We start from the raw sequence: 19,093 nt of genomic DNA on the forward strand, positions 1-19,093 counted from the left end.
CCCCCCAACCCCGCCAGTCCTATGAGTATGCAATATCAACTACCACCCACCTTACATCATTCCGCAGGAAATCGCTCTACGTGTGTGTGTGTGTGTGTGTTTGTGTGTGTATGTGTCCGATCAACCTCAGACACCACAATTAGAAACCAGTATCCATTCCCATTCCCTAAAAGCAATGACGAGCAAGCTCCACGCAACTCGCCTCAGCCCCAGCCTCAGCGATAGATGCGCGCGCCATCGCTTCTTTAACCATCGAGGCTTCGGACCACCACCAGACCACTGGACTGTACAATCTACAGAGTAGCAGATCGAGTCTGCGCGGTACTGGTTCGTCCAGTTGTCTGCGTATACCTTACCCCTTTCTTTCTTCCTCTTCCTTGTCGACAAGAAACTGAATAGGTGTATGATTCAGAGACGAAGAGGAGAGAGGTAGGAACTATGACCCGAAACTTACCGTGGTAGCCTACTAGACACTCTTCCAGCTTGAATGTGTTGGATGGATGGATGCGTACATAGTACTGTACTGTACAGTACCTTCCTGGGCCGGGGGGGCTCAGCCTTAGAATATTCATACTCATACTCATACAATAAATAGGTTACTGAGTAGCTGGCTGGCCACCATGAACCCCAGTCTCACAGTAGTCCAACTCCAAGCTAGAGTATACTCGAAGTTACCTAGTACACAAATTACCAATGACATCAACAAGCATGCAAGTACAGTACGGACCGACCAATCATGTGAATTTGCCAATCTGAACGACTACAATATACAGGTACAGGCACTCGGCCGTCCTCTAGTCAACAGTCTTCACCATCCATTCTTCTTAGTGGCCCGCGCCGTGTCAGCCATCTGCAAGGGGAAAAGACGACTGCATCCGGTCCATCCCTGCGCGGAGATCCTCTGCCAACTTACCTTACGGCTTGTCGACGGTCCCCGGGGCCTTTTGCCTCCGCCACCGGTCGTGTCATTGGTCGAGCTGGAATTCATTTCCATTGCGACCAACGAGAACGCGTCCTTCGTCTCCGGAACCGAAGCCACCGGACGGCTATACCACCTCATGTATACTTACTACTGAGCATACCAATCGAAGGTTCCGGCAGTTGAATGCCGGAATTCCTGGCTACATGATAAGTGGCCTCTCAACGATTGGTTCATTCTTTTTTTGGTTGGGTTGGTTTTCTTTTTCTTGAGTCACTGCACCACGCTTCACCTCCATGCAACCACAGACCACAGACGCTAAAGCACATCCTGCCGAAGAGAATCCCACTAGTACTTAGTACAAATCAAATCATTTACCCCCTGACTTCACCAATGCTAGAATTCATCGAAAGGCATTCCTGCAAGACTGAAAATGGTCCCAAGGGGACAAGGTCACAAAAAAAAAGAAGAGCAAAAGCAAAAGCAAAAACACCCAGTCCATTGCCCGAAATAAGCCTAGTAGTGTATTGAATGTGTAGTAAAAAAAAAGAACATATGTTCAGTCGTAACGATCGTAGTTGTATAGAATAACAGGTGAGGGAGAACTTCACACGACCCTACTTCCGATGGTCGGCGGGCTCCCAGTGGATGGGCTCGAAATCCTGGTTCTGGAAATGCGCTTGGTTATACGGAGAACTAACCATTCATTAGCATCGCCATTGTCGAAAGTGCAGCAGAACAAGGATCATACTACTTTTTGAACGGAGTCGTCACAGGTAACGAATGACTTAAGTTCGGTTTCATCACCAGCGGATTCAGTCGGATCTGAGGGCCATCCGATTTGCGAGGCAACGATGACAACGGAGCTGGAGGGGCTGACATCCGAAGGGGCGGGGGCGATGCCAGCGAAATCGGAGGAGGGGGCGGTGATGTGTGCATAAGTGGTGGCGCATACACTTCCTGGGGCGGCGAGACACGGAACGGACTGGGCGAAGCCGAAGGCATGGGCGACGGCGCAAGTGCAAATGACGGGTCCATCATCAGATTAGGGATCGACATCAAACTGGAGTTGACGTCGAACGGGAGTGCACCTTGATCCCAGGGGGAGTAGTTAGAAGTCATTGCGTATTGATAATTGACCACGGGTTCCATATTCACAGTAGGTTCGACCGCGTAGAGAAGGTCGTAGTGGCCCCTGGTCGCGCGTTAGCATACTGAACATGACAGCCAAGAGTCGCGGACTCACGGGCGGTACAGCAAGCAGATCGTGGCCGCTGTCACCCGGTTCGGGGTGAGAAGGTGGGGCGTGACGACATCCCCTTCGCTGCGGTCCAGATAGAGGATCTCCACCGCAAACCCGGATGCCTCAATCACCCCATCGACCAAAGCTTGCAGGCCGACTTCATCAATCTCGGTTCTCACCGTGTCGATCCGTGTCGCACAGTACTGATCCACCGGCAGCGACAGGAAAGCTTGGTAGCGAAGGGCGTTCAATTTCATCCATGCGCTCGTGAGAAGCTGTGGTCATACGTCAGTCGCACGAACTCAATGACGAGACGAACAAGACTGACTCGAAAATGAGTGATGATGGCGCTGGCATTGTATTCCTCATTAAATGCCTCGACCAGAAACGTGTCGTCAATGATGCCATTCTGGATTGCTTCAATGATTTGATGGAAGACACCTTCCGTCGCGTCGACGAAGATCTCGTACAGATGTTCCTGCTGGCCGGTTCGATCCAGGAGCACATTGAGCGATTTGATCCGGTTCAGTTCGTCGTGCGCGAGCACCAGATTCTGTAGTTTGAGAATGTTCTCGAAATACCCAAACGCGACCGCTGCACGGAGTTAGCGGACAAGTTGCCCCAGGCATGCATTGCATGGGCAAGTACCTCTCCAGCCGCAGTTTCCGTCTCCCTTCATGGTGCGTACCAGGGGATGTGTTACTGCAAGTGCCTAAGATACTGGTTAAACATCTGCATCATCCTCAAGAGCGGCAGGGCCCAAACTGACTGCAGTCTTGGTGATGAAGGCAGGATCGGCATTGGCATATTCCATGGCGACCATGCTACTCGATAATTTGGTCGAGACAGCGGGACCCTGTTTACTCCATAAGCCGGGGTCGAAGGGACTATAAGGCTATCTTAGACAAGCTCACCTGAACGTTGGCCTGGAACTCATTGGAGAGTTTTTGGAACTTCTCCATCTCGTCGGTAGATAAGGCGTTCATGTTGAACGATCTGTGGCTGTGAGTGGGGTGATTGAGATGCCTAGAATGGGGAGCAGCCCCGTGGTGGTTGAAGAAGGCGGCTGAATGAGGATGTTGAGGGAAAAGTCCGGAAACGGATTCCTGTCTTGTCGAAAGTTGGTTGACGGGGTAGTAGTGATTCCAGGATACACCCGACAGGGACATCGCAAAGCAGACTAGAGAGGCCAAATGGTTGAAGGAGGAAGGTTGGTCACCGGCAGAGGAGGAAATCAGAAGTGTCGAGATACCTTATGTACGGAAGGATGATGGTCAATATCAACAACGGCCTCGCGGTCATCAAGCAGGAATCGCAGCCGGAGCACGTAATACCCACCAGACAATGCAGCATGATTTGGCGCCAGGTTCTGTCTGGTCGCCTTGCTGTGCCGGATCCTCGGTGCAGGAGAGGCGTGCCGGTTCGCAAGTTCTTCAGTGATGTAAGAGCCTACTGTGCAGCATTCTTAGCATGGGCTTCCATCAATCGACAAGATTTCAGGAGGAGTGTTTTCGATCCACCATCACTGTGAATGCGATCGGACCAATGAAACAAGCGCCGGAGATACTCCCGCCAGGGCTCGAAGACAGGATGTAGGGCCATGGAACCAGACGAAGATAGTCCAGACATGTGTCACAGCAAGCATCAAGAATGCAAAGAAAGAGAGCGAGAGCGACGGCGGCTTAGAGAGGGAAAGGCGAGCGGGATGGGCCAATAGAAAAACACCGGGAAAGAGGGCAGAACAAGGAATGCGGTTCGGAAATGCAAATCGAAGGAAGATACGCAATCTTGCACTTGACGAACAGGCGAGGAGGTCGAGCAATGACACCAGTTCGTATCAATTCAGGGAGTGATAGACGATTGTCCGCCCAGTCGCATCCGAACCGATCGCTCACCCTTCCTGGTTCACTCCACGCAGCCCGCCTGAGTTCCGAGATGCAGCATCCAAACGATGCTACTCGGTCATTCGTAGAGGCATGCCTGCCGCTCATCGATCGAGCGAGAGATGATGAAGAGGAAGAGGAAGGGGGAAGAGAGCAAGGAAGGGGACAGGCATGTGTGTATGTATAGTATAGGTTGCATGGGAGCCACCGGAAAAGAGAGAATGCAAACACATAACACAAACACAGCATTCAGCTGAAGTGGCAGATCTATTCCGCATTGTCGACAGCTGAGGATGATGGGAGGGTCCAAGTGTAGGCCAGTAACATCAGGAAACCCCCGACAAAAGAGGGGAAAGAAACCGTGATTGTGTAGGTGTCTCACATAGACACCAGTTGCCAACCAAAAGACAAAGTAGGAGGGAACGGGAATAAGAAAAAAAAATAGTGATGCTCAGACCTTCAAAATGTCGTCAAAGCTTTTCTTTTTCTTTTTCTTTTTCCTTTTCCTTTGCTTACAGCCAACGTGCATACGGAGGGGAACCCAGTCACACGTACTAACTATGGTATCAAGTAAGCATGTGTGATGGGATGGGAGGGTTTGACCCAAAGAGGTATCAGGGTGTATAGCAAAGAACGTTACAAGAACCAATTGAGGGAAGAGAAAACAAAAGAGGATGTCAGGTTAAGGGTGGCAAAGGGGAAGAAAAAAAGACCGACTAATCACTGGTAAGTGATGAGGATCATTACTCGGGCGGCGATATCAGCTACCACCTTGAGTAAAGTGGTAGAAGAAGGAGAAGAAGGAGAAGGAAAAGGTGGAGGAGGGTTGGAAAAAGGTAAAGGGGAAGTAGAACGGAGCGAAGAGCAAAGCGAACTCAGGAAGGTAACCAACCAACCAAGTAAGTGGTGTGTGTGTGTGTGTGTACAGTAGTAGGTGTAGTAACGGTAGTAACGGCAGTAAGTAAGAATAGTTCGTACCTAGTAGTAATTTGGTAGTTGGTACTTGGTAATTGTCAAGGTAGGTAGGTAGTTTGGTAGGATCAAGTCAGTTGTCAGTCGGATCTGGGGGAGGAGGTCCGAGGGAGGGAAGGCTTTAATATGGATATTAATAAGGAAAACTTTTGGCTCTTAGTATGTGGTCTCGCCCCAGCACGAACAATCATTTGTTCGGGGGAGAGAAAAAGGTGGAGTGGAGGAAAATGGAGAAGAAAAGGAGAAGAACACAAAGAAGAAGAAGAACAATCACAACCACATCCACAACAAGCCAATACAGCAGTTCACTAGCAATGGAGAAAAGAAGGATAATTCAAGATGGATAGAGACCACTAATTAGACTGACTATGGCAATCTAAAAGTCAGAAACCGACCGGGCGCGCACGCGGGGTTGCCGGACCATACATCCTGCTTCATACTGACACTAACTGACTGACTGCCAGTGAAGTAAGTCCACGGTGAGTCTTTCTTTTTCCTTTCTGATTTCTTTCTCGGCATCGGTCGGGCGTTATTAGTTCCAAGTTGGCCTCCAGGCTGGTTTGATTTAGTTCCAGTTGAGACTTGAGTACCTCCATCCACTCTCATTCTTACTTCAGTTTGACTCGCTAGTTTGCCGGGTGGATGCGTTCAGTGACTGGGGTTCCGCCAGGATGGGATTGCAAAGCCCGTCCACAGTCCACGGTGTCTCCCTTAGTCTACGACCTTAGTCTAACTTAGTCTATCGCATTAGTTATCTGTTGGCCTACTGTACGAATAGGCGGATTTGAAATGAAGATTGCGATTCCATCCAACCACAAACGTACATCTGTCGCGGAAGATGAAGATCGATGCTGTTGCAGCTGTTGCAATCAGCCAGTGGGTACAATCCCGATCCACTGCGCTATGTTAGTATTATTACTCCGTACGCATATGGATTATTGTCTCCGTATTGCTGCTCTACAGCTTGCAGCTGCAGCGGATCGGGGGAAGCATGGTCCAGTGCAACAATACTACCTAGGTAGCCTGACGTTTCTCAAGTGTGCAGCCGGCCACTATCCGTCCCGTGCGTACTGTCCATGATTTCTTTGCTTCGACTTCTGCTAGCAGCCTAACAGCAGCACTAATGAAGTCAGTACATTACAGGAAGTAGACTACCTAGTAGGTATACAATCAGTAGTTCTAGAGATTTGAACCTACAGGGGTGGTAGCTCTGGCACAATTGGCCGGAAGGGTACGTGCTCAGATCGCCTTGCGACTATGACGAGATAGAGACTAAGTTAACTACTAGGTAACCTAGATATCTCAAGGTTAGTTCCTCGTTAGCATCGAGACATCGTAGTTAAGTTTTCCGCACCCTGTCCCTAGCCGACTATCCACCGGCAGTCACTACTAGGTACTAGGTAAGGTAACAACATCCATCCCCTTCCCAAAAACGGATCCTAAAGGATCGGAGAGGAAAGGACGTGGTCCGGAGATGGGAATTCCTCGGCCTAAGAGTGGGTGAAGCTCCCCTCCCAGTCCTCGAGTCCTCGAGTCCTCTAACCGACTACACGAACGGCCGATCTGAATGCCACCAACGACCCTACCGATCCTTCATGCACTAGGAAACGACCACATGTCCGGACGAGAATACCAACGAATGGCCATGGGTCGAGAGAGCTGCGAGGAAGCTAGGATTCTCTCTGCCATTGGGCCTTAATATCCACCACTAAGCGTCGGCCGCCACTCTGTGACTGCTGCTCCGACGCGATGATGGACGATGCAAGCCTTCTTTCACTGCCGTTATTTCTTTTTTTTTTCTTATCGCTCTTTTTGTGATTACCACTAATCATTTTTTGGGGATCAAGGTACTAGGCTCATCGGAAGATTGACTTGCAAACAGCTGCATTGTCTATCTGTCTTGAACTGTGGTGATGCTTCGCCTGTAGGGTGTTGGCCTTTGCCCCGCCCCCCTCAAATCTAAATTTTTTTTATCGCCGTCGTGCATGCAGGCCGTACTCCGTACTGCGGACAGACAGACAGACAGACAGCAGCAGACCAGGCCAAGTCAAGGGCCAAACTTCCGATCGAAACCGGGCTAGTCGCCTTGAACGACGCACCTGAGGGTCGTCAGCAAGAGCAACTTCCTTGAGACTAACGCCCAACAACTGCTGCAACTGCTGCAACTGCTACTGCTGCTGGCGCCAAAGAAGCAACGTGCGATTCCTTGATGTTAATTAGTCCTCTCTGCCACCATGCGATCAGACCACCGTCGACCTCCGATGGTAAGACCTTTCTCTAAGGTAGTCCCATCTCATCCCATCTCATCCGCTCATCATCCAACCCGTCTCGCTGGTTGTAGCCATGACCAGGTTCACGGATCTCGTAAACACTAGATACTTGTCGAGTCCCAGGAAAAGGATTGTCGATCCAACTAAGAGGGGGCTTGCATATGCTACCTCGGCAGCGACTCCGAGCCCATCCATTCGCGAGGGATCGCTCACGGTGAACTTAGTGTGCTTGTATGGGATTGGAAGACAACTACAAAGACCCCGACCGTGGTGTTGTTCAAGTTGCTGTCGGGTCCGGACCGGCCCTCTCAGGAAACCCACAATAAACAAGGCGAGAGTGAGAAGTCAGAGAAGATGAAAGAGAGAGGAGCTAGAATCCCTGGGATCTGCATTACCACCAACGCCTTGCTTTTGGTTATTGCTTTGTGCTACCCTTCTTCTATCTTCTCTTACTCTCGCAGGCGTGCAGGGGCAGGTTCTTCATATTCCGATTCGTTCTACAAGGAGAGGGGGGGCCCATCAGGTGGTGGGACCGAGCGCCGAGGAGTTCTGGAACGCAGTAGGTAACTTAAGTAACTAGCCATCATGTCAGCCTGCCAGGATGTGAGATGATGACGATGACGATGATACTGTAGTTAGTCTTTGCCGTCTATGCGTCTATACGCCGGTAGACGGTAGGGCGGTAGATACAGGATAAGGTCAACGGCGCTCTGTGTGGAGAGAAGCCGTTGTGTAGCCATCGAGTTTGCAATCAGGCTGCTGCTGTGTATCAAAATCAGTCTACTCCGTACATTCCCTCTACAATCCATCCCCCACCCCCCTCCAATCTACGTCACTCGGCGAATTTCCGGGTCCTGATTGCATCTTCAGGGCACAGGATTGACGCTGGAAACTGACGCAACTTCACATTGGTTCATTATTTAGCAAGATGATTGACATTGGTAGTGGGCACTGCAGGTAAGCTATTCCCGGCGCCTTTCTTTTTTCTTTTTTCTTTCCCACCCTCCACCCCCGCCCGCCTGTGGCCTGCTTGTCCATCGCCAGCAGCACCTCGGAGCTCTTACTATGTGCTCGTAAGAACAAAGAACCTTGAACAAAGAACACAAACAAACAAACACGAATAAGCATTACGGGCTGTTGTCCGTTCTCTCTCCAACTACCGTCTGGGATCGGCATTCGTGTGATAACCTCAGCACTTTGAAGGGGGAATTACTGACCGATTTCCAGATGTTCAATTTGTTCCATTCCAAAATTGTCTTCATTCCTCCGATTCCCATCTATTATTCGGACTAAAAAAGAGACGGACGGACTCCGCTGTCTGGCCCCCCCCCCTCGTTAGGACACTAAAGGATCGATCCCGTCCCTTCTTTTTTCTTATCACTCGCGCTCGCTCCACTTCTCCGGCTCCATGACAGGTTGGGACAGGAAAAAGCAGGTATTCCCATTGCGCAAGTCTCATACATTGGGTACCCGACCAGGTTACAGACTTCATGCCCCGCCCAATGCCTGACTCCAAGGAATGGAGAGGCAGTTTACTGGTGTGGAGAGAGAGTTAGCCCCAAGCTGCTTTCCGATTCCACACACAAAGTACGCACCAGTACGGAGTACTACCAAGTGAGTATCCAGTGGAAAGTTGGAACGAAAATAACCGCCCTTGTCAAAGATCCACGGATTTTCCGTACGTAGTTGAGGGTGCCCGCCCCGTTTCAGACTCCGTTCGAGTGGTGTGGGGGGCGGAGTGGAGTACGCTCATTCCCACGGATCACCTGTCAACTTGTCACCCTTGACACTAGTGAACCACAACCGATGTCTTGACTTTTACTTGAGTGGAAATATCTGCATAAGAAATAGGGATAAAAGAAAGACATACTACCGGGTATACACGATTGCACCCTTGAAGACGAGGTATCCTTACCGAAGTTAAGCTACAACAAAGTACCGAACCCTTCAACCCAAACAATTACCATTATCGATCCCCATCAACTCTTCAATCAAAACCCACAACAAGCAAACAAACACACACAAAACTACCTTAGATTAAAGCCCAAACAAAGAAACTAGGTACCGTACCTAGTAGGTAAACGAAGCCCAAACAAATGAATCCCCCCCCCCACCACCCACCCCAACTACCAGGACACCACCCCAGCGCAGCGCCCCATATCCAAACAAAACAATGGCAAATGTTTGTGCGGTGTAGCAAAACCGAAACCCAAAATCCCTGAGAAAAGCAAACTGCATATACAGTAGATAACTAGTTGCCTCGGGGTTTCCCTCGGGATAATAGTGAAATAGCGCCGGGGGAGGATCGGAATCCCAGGCGAAGGACGGAGGAGCTAGAACAGTAAGTTATCATCCGTCCGTTCCCCCTGTCAGTCTGGGTCTGGTTTTCTCTTGAGTCATGGATGAAGGTCTAGACTCGACACTTTTGGGGTCTTTGATCTCCCGTGTTCTACTCCGTAAAATCTCACAATATTGGCACATGGGGGTTTGCTTGTAGTCGATGGATGTTGCCAAACGCAAGAATGATGCAGCTATCCATTTCGTACCTTTTGCCCCCGTCGCTCATCCATCCACATCCCTGGGCCCTGGGAGGTGAGGTGATGAGACCCTGACACGAGGTATTAAGCACGGTGGCTGGAGTGGTATGAAAGTACTGTACGCCGTACCTCCTCCTAGTACGCCATGGCTGTTTGGTGTGGTGGGTGGCTTGTGGTGCCGAGTCCCCACCCCCGGGGATAACTTAATTGTGTCAATTATGTGAGGTGACTACGATGGATTCGGCTTATACCACACCTCCCAGGTACGGTGGGAGTGTTAGTCTGATCAGCTTTTTCTGCCGGTCATACCTCTGTGTTTGGGGCTCTCGTCTTGTAGAGTATACACAGAACAGTATACTACGGTACAGGTACTTCGCCTAAGATAAAGGGATAAGATAACTACTACCAGGTTTCTTACGCGGATTTAGAACCGTAGGATCTCAATGAGACTGCATATCTAATCAGCGCATCGCATGGAATACTGTACTGTGCTTGCGATCTGGCCCCAAGTACTCCGTACAATCCATATGGATGTATGTACATCAGTCCACGACCTCTAACTTATGTGCTGTACCTATGTACTGTACATGTACATGTACATACATGTACATGTAACCTTTGTTCCTGCAGTTTGCTTTCCACCGCAGGTGCCCCGTGCAGCAGCTCTCCTAGCCTACCTACCAGTCTACGGAGTACTGTAGCTTCCCCTAGCTTCCAATCACAGTTACCTAGTTAGTGTCGACACGCAAAAGCTACCGAGTCGGGGTATTTGGTATGCAGAAGTGGATGGGTCTTTTGGGTGGGGGTGCTGGCGGCGGTGTGTGGTCTGACATCTATCTAGCTATGCGATGCAGGTCGTATGTGTGTGCTGTGCTGTGCTGGGCTGCACTGCGCTGGGCTGCGCTGTGCTGGTGCTGTCCTGTGCTCCTCTGGTGCATGGGGGTTCCTTGCTACAGCGGGGGTGGTCTATGAACTTGAGCCTAAGGCCTGAACCTGGACTTGAACCTGAACCCGGAACCAAATGATTCTAATTGCAACTCTTGGACGATTTTGGGGGTTGGGGGACTCGGGGGGGGGGGGGGGGGGTTTCTCTTTTTTTCCGGGGGGGGGGGGGGGGGGGGGGGGGGGGGGGGGGCTTCTCTCATTTTTCCGGTCGATGTGACTGGGATCGGGGAAAGCTTCCGGTGGACTGGGATAGGAGGGATTGTCCCGTCTGCATTGGCCTTTTGGATTGAGTTGGGGGGGTGGGGGGTGGACTGACGGGGATTAACTGGCCCAGGGACCGGGGGGATGGGAGTGGAAGTATCACCCGCGGAAATCCGGGGCGAGCACTAGGTAGGTGCTACCTACCTAGCCACTAGCTAGCAGCCAAACAGACAGGCAGGGAACAAGCTAGTAAGCTACCTAGCAAGCAGGCAAGACAGCAATTCAGCAATCATGGGGAAAACTACGTACTTTGTACTGTACCCCCTCAGCACGCCCTCAGCACGCTCGCGATCGCTTCTTCTAAGGATATGCAGTGTAATACAGTACATGTAAGTATCCGAAACACCTGCATATCAAAGCCCCTCCAACCTATGGTGCTGAGCTCCAGCATTGCCCCTCAAGCCGGCTCCTGCCCCACCCCGCCCTCGACGGCGAGGACGATTTGGAGCCAACGGATCATCCGACTGGAACAGAGGCCCGCCTCCGGTTACTCGCATCCCCTGGAGAACGAGCTGACCACCATTGTCCTTGAAGCCTTCGCCATCGTTCAACAAATGCGTCCAGCTCTTGCGCATCAGTATATAGCATTCTTTCAGCTGCCGAACTCGCTCGAGGTACGCGGGGGAATCAGCCTCCACCTCCACTGTCCCGTGCTCCTGGTCGATTTTGGCCTTCATTTTCCCGTACAGAATGAGGTAGCTCACGATATCCTGAGCCTCCGGCTCAGTGATACGTATGTGCTTTGTGATGAACTTGAGCGTGAACCGCTTGTACGGGGCGGTCAGCTTCTGCACCGCGCGGACGCGCATGTTCCGGCTAACTTCGTCGATGTTCTCCGCGATGAACGGGTCGGCCAACACGTCGGCGTTCTTACTGAGGATATCCTCGTAGGCGCGAATGTCATCCCGTTGATATGCGTCAACGAGATCGGTCATGGCAGCGATACGCGGATCGTTCTTGTAGGGTTGCGTTTCCTGGGAGTCGAATGGATTGATGTCCGATTTCATGAGCATCGTCGTCAGCACAAGGTACTTGAGCACCTGGATGCGCTGCATGGAGCCCGCCTCGTCGTAATTCCGGAATGACTCGAAGAAGTCGCTCTGTGCCTCCTTCCAGTTCTCCTCGCTCATGTGCATCTTTCCGCCGCACTCTCGGATGATGCCCATGATCTTCGGATGCGGCACAGCCGACCTAACGCGTAGAGCCTTCTGGTAGAGTGCCTTCAGCCGCTTGTTGTTCTTGGTCTCGGCATACATCTGGATCTCCAGTGCGTAGAGTTCAAGGAGGTAGGTGCCTTTGCTGGGGTCGTCGCTCCCGTCCTCCCGCTGACACGCCCGGTGCAGCTCCCGTACCTTTTTTCTCAGCTGGCTATAGTCCTTGCGCTCGAGCCACAGTCGGGCTAGTTTGATGTTGGTCTTCAACCATAATCGCTCGTTGTTCGTGTTCTGGAACGATAGCAGCGTCAAGGAGTAAAATTCCTCCATGCACTGGTATGCCCTTTCGTCGTCGGAGCCCTTCTCAATGTAATCCAGCATGTTGTTGATTGATTTCTCCGAGTAATTCCGGGTGACAGCCGACTTGACGTAGGTGAGCAGTTCCCTGTAGTGTTCAACCGCCTGAGCAGTCAGTATTGATCGCACGTAGGGTGAGTGAAGGGGAATTACATCACTGTATCGTCCGAGCTTGAATTCCAACTTGATGGCTTGCTTCAGCCCCTTGAATCCCCTGCGCATGGCTTCGTTATTTTCCTCGGCTGGACCTGTTTGGTTCGATGTCGGCCTTACCAGTCGCCTTTATCTTGCTCCAGTGCCGGCACTCCTAAGAACTCGTCGATCGCCTCCTCCGGATTGTCTATCTTCACTTGTTTCGCGTTATAGTATTTGTTCTCGATCCCGACGTCGCCTGACTCGTCCTCGTCTTCATCTTCGTATTCAAAGTCATATCTAAGAGTCGGTCAGCCAGGTGCGACGGCAGGTTGGATACTGGCACGTACTCCTCGTCACCAGAATCTTGCATGAAATCATCGTCATCCGACATTTTGAGAGAGTAAGGTGTAGAAGGAAAGTTCGCTAAAGAAAAAAACAAAAAGTAATAGGAATAGGTGATTAAAGCATTAAGGAGAAGGGATGGGAGATGCAGTGGTTGACCCGTGACAAAGTGAGAGAGGAATGAGATAAATGGATGGAACCAATGGAGCCAACGATGGAGGTGCGGTTCGCGCCTATCGGAGAGGTCGGTTTGCTGCCTTCCCCGCCTTCCAATTTGGAGTCAACTTCCAGTCACTGGACACCTTCACCAGTCCACTGCACGGAGCTGAACACAACAGTTTCTTGAGTGTTGCACCAACGGTTGAGCAGGCTGCTACTTTTAATTCTACTAGGTGGCTATGCATGACAAGGCCACCAGTGACACATCCTGGCCTTGTCTCTGAGTACGAGTTCATGGAGGCCTATTCCGCATATTTGACCAGATTATATATACAAGTGGTCAATCTTGACTACTAACTCAGAAAAATACTTCCAAGTGGACACGATCAGCATGCGATAATCAGTCCGAGACAGACTCCATACCGATTGCGCAGGCTTTTTCTTGTCAACTACTAGTAGTAGTTATGATCCTGGGAAACATGATACTCTCACATAGAGCACTGTACTGTACAGCTCACAGTCTAGGCATGATGTAGTTATCTCAAACAAAAGCAATTAACCACCAAAGTCCATGTAGGCTGAAATCAACACCAACAGGTGAAAAGGAGACAAACGGCCTGAAGGAACTCATGATCGACATGCTTCAGAGCTGCAGCAACGGCCACCATATCATATTCTCGCCGCCACATTGAAGAATTCCAGCGGTACTGCGTAGTTGGCAGATGAAGATCGGCTCATTCGTGGAGCCTCCGATGACATCTGCTGCTGCACTGCAACTCCGCCGCCCAGCCATGACTCGCGCCCCGTCAATAATCAGTTACTAAGTAATTCTTCCTCTTCACTCACTCTCTTCTGCTTCGTGTTCGGTTCTAACCAAGACTCTCGTCACAACTACCTCGTGAAACCTCATCATTTCCTATTATTCAAGTTTCGTCTGCCTAGGATAGGATAATAATTTCCTTCTGACCCGACGCAAACAACTTACATCCGTTCATACACCAAATCTCCGCCCGCTCGCTGCTGTCGAACCCCGTTCCCCGATCTAGAACCTCCCCCCCTCTCCTCTCTCCCATCCTCTCTCCTCCACCCCCCCCCTTCCCTCCCTTATCTTCGTCGGGACCCTTCGACCCTTCTTCCTCCTGCGATTCCTCCACCAACACCCCATTTCACTTTCACCATCACAATGAGTCTCTGTGGGCGTCAGAAAGTTGTGCGCCGGAAGATGGTGCTCTTGTCAGTGCAATCTATGACTTATCGGTCGGCCAGCTGGGAATTTGAAGAGCTGACTTCCTAGATAAGAGGGGACGGTGCTTGCGGAAAGACCTCGGCTTTGAATGTTTTCACGAGAGGGTTTGGCCATCTGATCAGCCCCCCTGTTTTCTCCAAACCGAACTAACATCCTCCCACTTTAGATATTTCCCCACGGTCTAGTGAGACACCTGCTTTGCGCTTACGCTTGTTTGCGATTGATTTGTTGACCGCAGCATTGACTGCATAGTGAACCCACCGTCTTCGGTACGCATTGGCTGTTCCTCCCTTGAGATGATATGCTTGCTAACGTGTTGTTGGAAATTAGAGAACTATGTACATGGTAGCTACCTCCCCGCCCGATATCGGCCTTGGCTACTCCTATATACTCATTCTCTCGCCAACAGACATCTTCGTCGACAATGTACATATGGAACTGTCGCTCTGGGATACCGCCGGCCAGGAAGAGTTCGACCGACTGCGCGCGCTATCGTACGAGGATACGCATGTGATCATGCTCTGCTTTAGCGTAAGGAGGACCGATGCGAACGGCTCTGTGTTGCGGTTTTGACCCCGTACTAGGTCGACAGTCGCGATTCGTTCGAGAACGTGGCCAGCAAATGGATCGAGGAAATCTCCGAGAACTGCCCCAGCGTGAAGCTGGTCCTCACGGCACTGAAATGTGACCTGAGAAAGGACGAGTTCCTGAACGACAACCCCAACGCCATCGCCTACGAAGAGGGCCTTGCGAAGGCCAAAGAGATTGGTGCCGTCAAATACCTGGGTACGGAGTCTTTTTGTTTTGTGCGCCCCTGCGGCGGTTCATGCCTTGCTGACATATGACCTGCAGAATGCTCCGCCGTGCAGAACCGTGGCATCATGGAGACTTTCTACGAAGCAGCCAAGGTGGCCCTGGAAGTGAAAACTCAGGGGTCGAACGGCTCCGGGGATCGGTGTATCATTCTGTAGACCTGCTGGGTCTCGGTCGCTCTTTGCTTTTTTCTGCTCTATTATTATACCCGTTCTCAATATTCCCCTCTATGGTTCGACAAAAACCGACCTGGATCAGTTGCCCTGGATACGTGCCTGCAGTTCGGGAGGATCTTGCTTGAACCTTCGAAAGACCTTGTTTCGCCGCAAATTCAGCCTGTTGTACTTTGCATTTGATCGCCCTATGTCTGTTTTCCCTATATATACTTCTTTTTCTCTCTGTCACATCGTCCTCATATTAATCGTGTACACTTACTGTCATGATTGCGTGACCCCCGAAGCTTTTTGTTCCGGAAAGCATGCAAGAGATGTTCAAGGCAGATACCTACATCATTATATCTATATCATCCATCGTCCTAAGCATAGATCGAGAAAACAACCTATGAGTACGAGTATTAATACCGTGTCTAATCTAAGATCCCTTGGATAACTCCCCAACCCAAGGCCATACCCCATGGTTACTTTTTATTTGATTTATTCCCTCAACAAATCCTCCTCCGCAACAGTATACACCTCCTCAATCCCCTCCCCCTTCCCTTTCCCGCCCTGGACCGCAAAATCCCGATTCACGCGCCGCACAAACGCCTCGACAAACCGGCCCGCCACCGTCGGGATGTCCGTCCGCACCCCGACGCCCGCCAGGCTCGTCGCCTCGCGGCCCTCCAGCCCACACGCCACGATCTGCCGGAACCACCACATGGGCTCCTGGGTGACATTGAACCCGATCCCGAAGCTACTGATATTCCGCCGCAGATGCACCCCGACCGCCGTGATCTTGTGGGGTAGCTGTGCGTCATCGGTGCCGGTGTTGTGCCGCTGTTGACCGGGCAGCGGCGCAGGGGGATGCACCCACACACCCGGATCCTCCGTCACCAAGCCCCGCATCCCGTACGAGGCCAGCACGTCGATCACGCTGTTCTCCAGCAACCGGATGTGGCAGCGCGGGGTCAGCCCCAGGCGCCGCAGGTCGAGGATCGTGTACGCGACCATTTGGCCCGGGCCGTGGTAGGTCGTCTGGCCGCCGCGGAGGGTGGGGTGGTATTCTGCTTTCTCGGGCGAGCCCGGCGATCTCGGGAAGGATGAGGGGGTGGGGTAGGGCGTTGGCGGGATGAGGAGGGGGCGGATTTGTTCGAGGGGTGGAGGGAGGGAAAGGGAGAGCGTGTTTTGGGGTTGGGGTTCTTTTGTGCTGGAGGGTGCAGCGGTGGTCGTGTCGCGCGGACTGGTGTTCGAGGGCGGGAGGTCGCGGCGGCCGGTCGTGTAGACCGGGTGCGGGGTGAAGGTGATGATTGTTGGGTCGGGGGGCGGGGGCGGGGGCGTGGTGGTGTCGTTCGCCGAGGAGAGCAGTTTCTTGTGTGTGAGGAGGCGCGTGGTCAGGGTTTGTTGGAGGTGGGAGATGCGCGTGAAGGAGGTTAGGTCCGGGTAGTGGATGTGGGCGAGGCGCATTTTGGATTTTGCTTTGGGGGATGATGGTGTGTGGGTTTGACGGTTGGGTGTATGTTGTTTAGAGGGTGTAGGAGGAGTTGTTCATAGCATTGGTGGTTGGGGAGAAGGGCAATTGGCTTGTCATTAAGGGCTTTCAAAGTTGGAGAAGAGGAGCTGGAGATGATGGTTTGCGCGGGCGGAGAAGATTCGAGCGGATGGATGGATGGACGTCACCGCGGGAAACTAGGTTTAGGACGGAGTCGGTGGGAGAGTTAACTTTGCCGCCGCTTGCTGGCCGGAAGATCATGTGATGGCAGCTACCTTATTTTAGAGATGACCGCCTCGATTGAGATCTCTGGACATGTTGGTTTTCATAATACGCAGATATAGTCACTAGACTTTTGGACATATGTTCCTCCAAGCCACTGATATGGACAAGATATGGGTTGGACAGAGTAGACAATGCGGGATTTGAATTGGTGAGAACGAACATTGAGAAAAAAAGGACTGCAACTCGAAATCATGCAGGCGCAACTCCATTGACCAAGGTCTCCTGCGACTCGCCCTCACGAACCAACTGCCAATCACGCACCCCTCCCTTCCAGTCCGCAATACGTCCCTCCCGCACCTGCACAGTCACTACCCGCACGTCACTGTCAATCGAGATGCTCGGCCTTCTGGCTCCCGGCTGTTGTTGGAGCTGCTGTCCGAACGTGCCGATCTCCTCCTCGAAAGTGTTGTTCTCCAAGTGCTGTGTCTTGCACCATTCCTCCTCCTCCGAACCGGGCTCCAGGACCCGGGCAGTACCGGCAATTGTCGTGGAGATGCTCGACAGCGCACTCGTGTTCAAGTTCAGCAGTAGGCTAGCCAAGGATGAGCGGGTGGCTGCGGGTGGCGGAGAGCCTTCTCGGTCACCCCCGGGGTTGGATGCGCGCGTAGGAGGACGGTGGGAGACCCAGTCGTGGACCAGAAGGGAGACACGAGGATTTGTCAGAATCTGGTTGGTCTTGCGAGACGATGGGTTGGTGGTCATGATAATCGTGGGGTATGGGTCGAACGGAGTGGACGGTAGGTAGGTGTATGACATGAGGGAGATGTGGGGGGTCATGCCATCGGTGGTTGCAAGATGAAGCTAGTGAGGGATTAGAGAGTAACCCGTGAGTCTGAGCAAACAGCTAGCAAGGACTTACAAAGCGCGAGTTCTTGAGGCTGGAGACCACCTCCGTAGGCAAGGTGCTGGCGACATGCGGGTGGCAGGTCGAGGCGGACGCCTCGTACGACAGGGGAGGGTTGTTGGGGTCTGCCATGGTGGTGATTGTAGATGTAACTTATTCCGAAGCCCTGCCTGTATTGTATGTGATACGTGACTCTCAGTATAAACTGTAAACCGATCAAGAGCAGCTGAGAATGGAGGAGCGCAAGTGGAGGGGCTGCGGAAGCCAGAGCAGCTCACTATCACTAATCCAGATTGGGGATGAGCGGTTGAGCGCGGATCACCAGGCGGGCCGAGTCGATTACCTAACACCCGTTGCTTGTCTGGCAACGCTCGCTTGCCGTCGACGTCATTGAGATCGAGCTCTGTTTTCGGTGCTTAGTGCTTATGGAGATTGTGACAGGGGCAAAATAGCTCAAGACTAGTACTCATATGAGTAGTACTGCTAGGTGCTTTGGACAAGATGATGAAGTTTTACCCGTCAAGACTGATAGGACAGAAGGAGCTCGAGGAGCCACTTGTTTCGTCATGGTGGTCTCAACCATTGAGCAGTAATACTCGTTGTTGGACTGAAGATCGCGGCAGAGTCCAGACGGTGACGAATCATCCGCAATTCTTCCGTTATCAGGAGAGCTGCTTTACTAGATCCTTTTCGGCAGGATGAGCGGATGCAGGGCCTAGGATCACTCGGTCATATGGATTACTTCACTGGAGGCCAAGATTGGTGGTAATCATATAAGAACAGGTGATGACTGGCAATAATACCCAAGTAATCACCCACGGTTAGCACTACTGGCCGATTTCCCCGCACTTTGCTCCGTAACTAGTAGTGACGGTCGACTTTCCCCAGCTTCCAAAAACACCTACGGTACTTCGGGGCACCTCGCAGCTCTCAGCTCACCCTCCGCTCTTCTTCTTCTTCTTCTTCTTCTTCTTCACCTCCTCTTCCACATCCACGCCTCTTACCTTTTCAACCAGTGTCATTTGATCCCTCACCACCACCATCACCACCACCACCTACCCCGTCCCAATTCTACCAACCA

General features: G+C 51.8%; 6 protein-coding genes across 6 annotated transcripts; 2 read left to right on the forward strand and 4 right to left on the reverse strand.

The window, feature by feature from the left end:
* Positions 1-620: 620 nt before the first annotated feature.
* BO95DRAFT_436361 (uncharacterized protein) lies at positions 621-1,076 on the forward strand (the record flags this gene model as incomplete). Its single annotated transcript, XM_025585229.1, has 1 exon — positions 621-1,076. The coding sequence occupies one exon, from the start codon at positions 621-623 to the stop codon at positions 1,074-1,076; it is 456 nt and encodes a 151-aa protein (XP_025437257.1).
* Positions 1,077-1,536: 460 nt separating this feature from the next.
* On the reverse strand, positions 1,537-3,331 carry BO95DRAFT_374769 (ubiquitin thiolesterase; the record flags this gene model as incomplete). The annotated part of the gene is made up of 7 exons (XM_025583111.1): positions 1,537-1,615; positions 1,674-2,114; positions 2,166-2,437; positions 2,491-2,756; positions 2,811-2,874; positions 2,932-3,018; positions 3,077-3,331. The coding sequence occupies 7 exons, from the start codon at positions 3,329-3,331 to the stop codon at positions 1,537-1,539; spliced, it is 1,464 nt and encodes a 487-aa protein (XP_025437258.1).
* Positions 3,332-10,986: 7,655 nt separating this feature from the next.
* Positions 10,987-13,224, reverse strand: BO95DRAFT_447548 (putative COP9 signalosome subunit 2 (CsnB)). Its single transcript, XM_025587645.1, has 4 exons — positions 13,024-13,224; positions 12,815-12,973; positions 12,695-12,755; positions 10,987-12,646 (listed from the first exon to the last, which is right to left on the reverse strand). Exons 1-4 carry the CDS (start codon positions 13,065-13,067, stop codon positions 11,384-11,386), a joined length of 1,527 nt encoding a protein of 508 aa, XP_025437259.1. The 5' UTR covers positions 13,068-13,224; the 3' UTR covers positions 10,987-11,383.
* Positions 13,225-14,270: 1,046 nt separating this feature from the next.
* rho3 (Rho family GTPase RHO3) lies at positions 14,271-15,743 on the forward strand. The gene is made up of 8 exons (XM_025587646.1): positions 14,271-14,410; positions 14,477-14,527; positions 14,590-14,607; positions 14,676-14,692; positions 14,754-14,768; positions 14,833-14,954; positions 15,008-15,209; positions 15,276-15,743. Exons 1-8 carry the CDS (start codon positions 14,361-14,363, stop codon positions 15,392-15,394), a joined length of 594 nt encoding a protein of 197 aa, XP_025437260.1. The 5' UTR covers positions 14,271-14,360; the 3' UTR covers positions 15,395-15,743.
* A 21-nt stretch (positions 15,744-15,764) lies between these two features.
* On the reverse strand, positions 15,765-17,024 carry BO95DRAFT_447551 (lipoyl(octanoyl) transferase LIP2). The gene has a single exon (XM_025587647.1). It carries the CDS (start codon positions 16,856-16,858, stop codon positions 15,890-15,892), a length of 969 nt encoding a protein of 322 aa, XP_025437261.1. The 5' UTR covers positions 16,859-17,024; the 3' UTR covers positions 15,765-15,889.
* A 168-nt stretch (positions 17,025-17,192) lies between these two features.
* BO95DRAFT_424010 (pyridoxamine 5'-phosphate oxidase family protein) lies at positions 17,193-18,238 on the reverse strand. The gene is made up of 2 exons (XM_025584652.1): positions 18,028-18,238; positions 17,193-17,969 (listed from the first exon to the last, which is right to left on the reverse strand). Exons 1-2 carry the CDS (start codon positions 18,142-18,144, stop codon positions 17,358-17,360), a joined length of 729 nt encoding a protein of 242 aa, XP_025437262.1. The 5' UTR covers positions 18,145-18,238; the 3' UTR covers positions 17,193-17,357.
* Between the last annotated feature and the right edge of the window lie 855 nt (positions 18,239-19,093).

This window comes from Aspergillus brunneoviolaceus, assembly GCF_003184695.1.
Source record: "Aspergillus brunneoviolaceus CBS 621.78 unplaced genomic scaffold BO95scaffold_92, whole genome shotgun sequence".
Taxonomy (NCBI): Eukaryota; Fungi; Ascomycota; class Eurotiomycetes; order Eurotiales; family Aspergillaceae; genus Aspergillus; species Aspergillus brunneoviolaceus.

What these genes read in the sequence shown, in the direction of transcription:
- BO95DRAFT_447548 (XM_025587645.1), bottom strand. Translation starts at nt 13,067, where the DNA reads ATGTCGGATGACGATGATTTCATGCAAGATTCTGGTGACGAGGA. An exon ending in CAAGATTCTGGTGACGAGGA is followed by an intron (nt 12,974 to 13,023) that starts GTACGTGCCAGT and finishes ACCGACTCTTAG; the next exon opens with ATATGACTTTGAATACGAAG. An exon ending in AGCTCGGACGATACAGTGAT is followed by an intron (nt 12,647 to 12,694) that starts GTAATTCCCCTT and finishes CTGACTGCTCAG; the next exon opens with GCGGTTGAACACTACAGGGA.
- rho3 (XM_025587646.1), top strand. Translation starts at nt 14,361, where the DNA reads ATGAGTCTCTGTGGGCGTCAGAAAGTTGTGCGCCGGAAGATGGTGCTC. An exon ending in TGATCATGCTCTGCTTTAGC is followed by an intron (nt 14,955 to 15,007) that starts GTAAGGAGGACC and finishes ACCCCGTACTAG; the next exon opens with GTCGACAGTCGCGATTCGTT. An exon ending in TGGTGCCGTCAAATACCTGG is followed by an intron (nt 15,210 to 15,275) that starts GTACGGAGTCTT and finishes TATGACCTGCAG; the next exon opens with AATGCTCCGCCGTGCAGAAC.
- BO95DRAFT_447551 (XM_025587647.1), bottom strand. Translation starts at nt 16,858, where the DNA reads ATGCGCCTCGCCCACATCCACTACCCGGACCTAACCTCCTTCACGCGC.
- BO95DRAFT_424010 (XM_025584652.1), bottom strand. Translation starts at nt 18,144, where the DNA reads ATGGCAGACCCCAACAACCCTCCCCTGTCGTACGAGGCGTCCGCCTCG. An exon ending in GCCTCAAGAACTCGCGCTTT is followed by an intron (nt 17,970 to 18,027) that starts GTAAGTCCTTGC and finishes ATCCCTCACTAG; the next exon opens with CTTCATCTTGCAACCACCGA.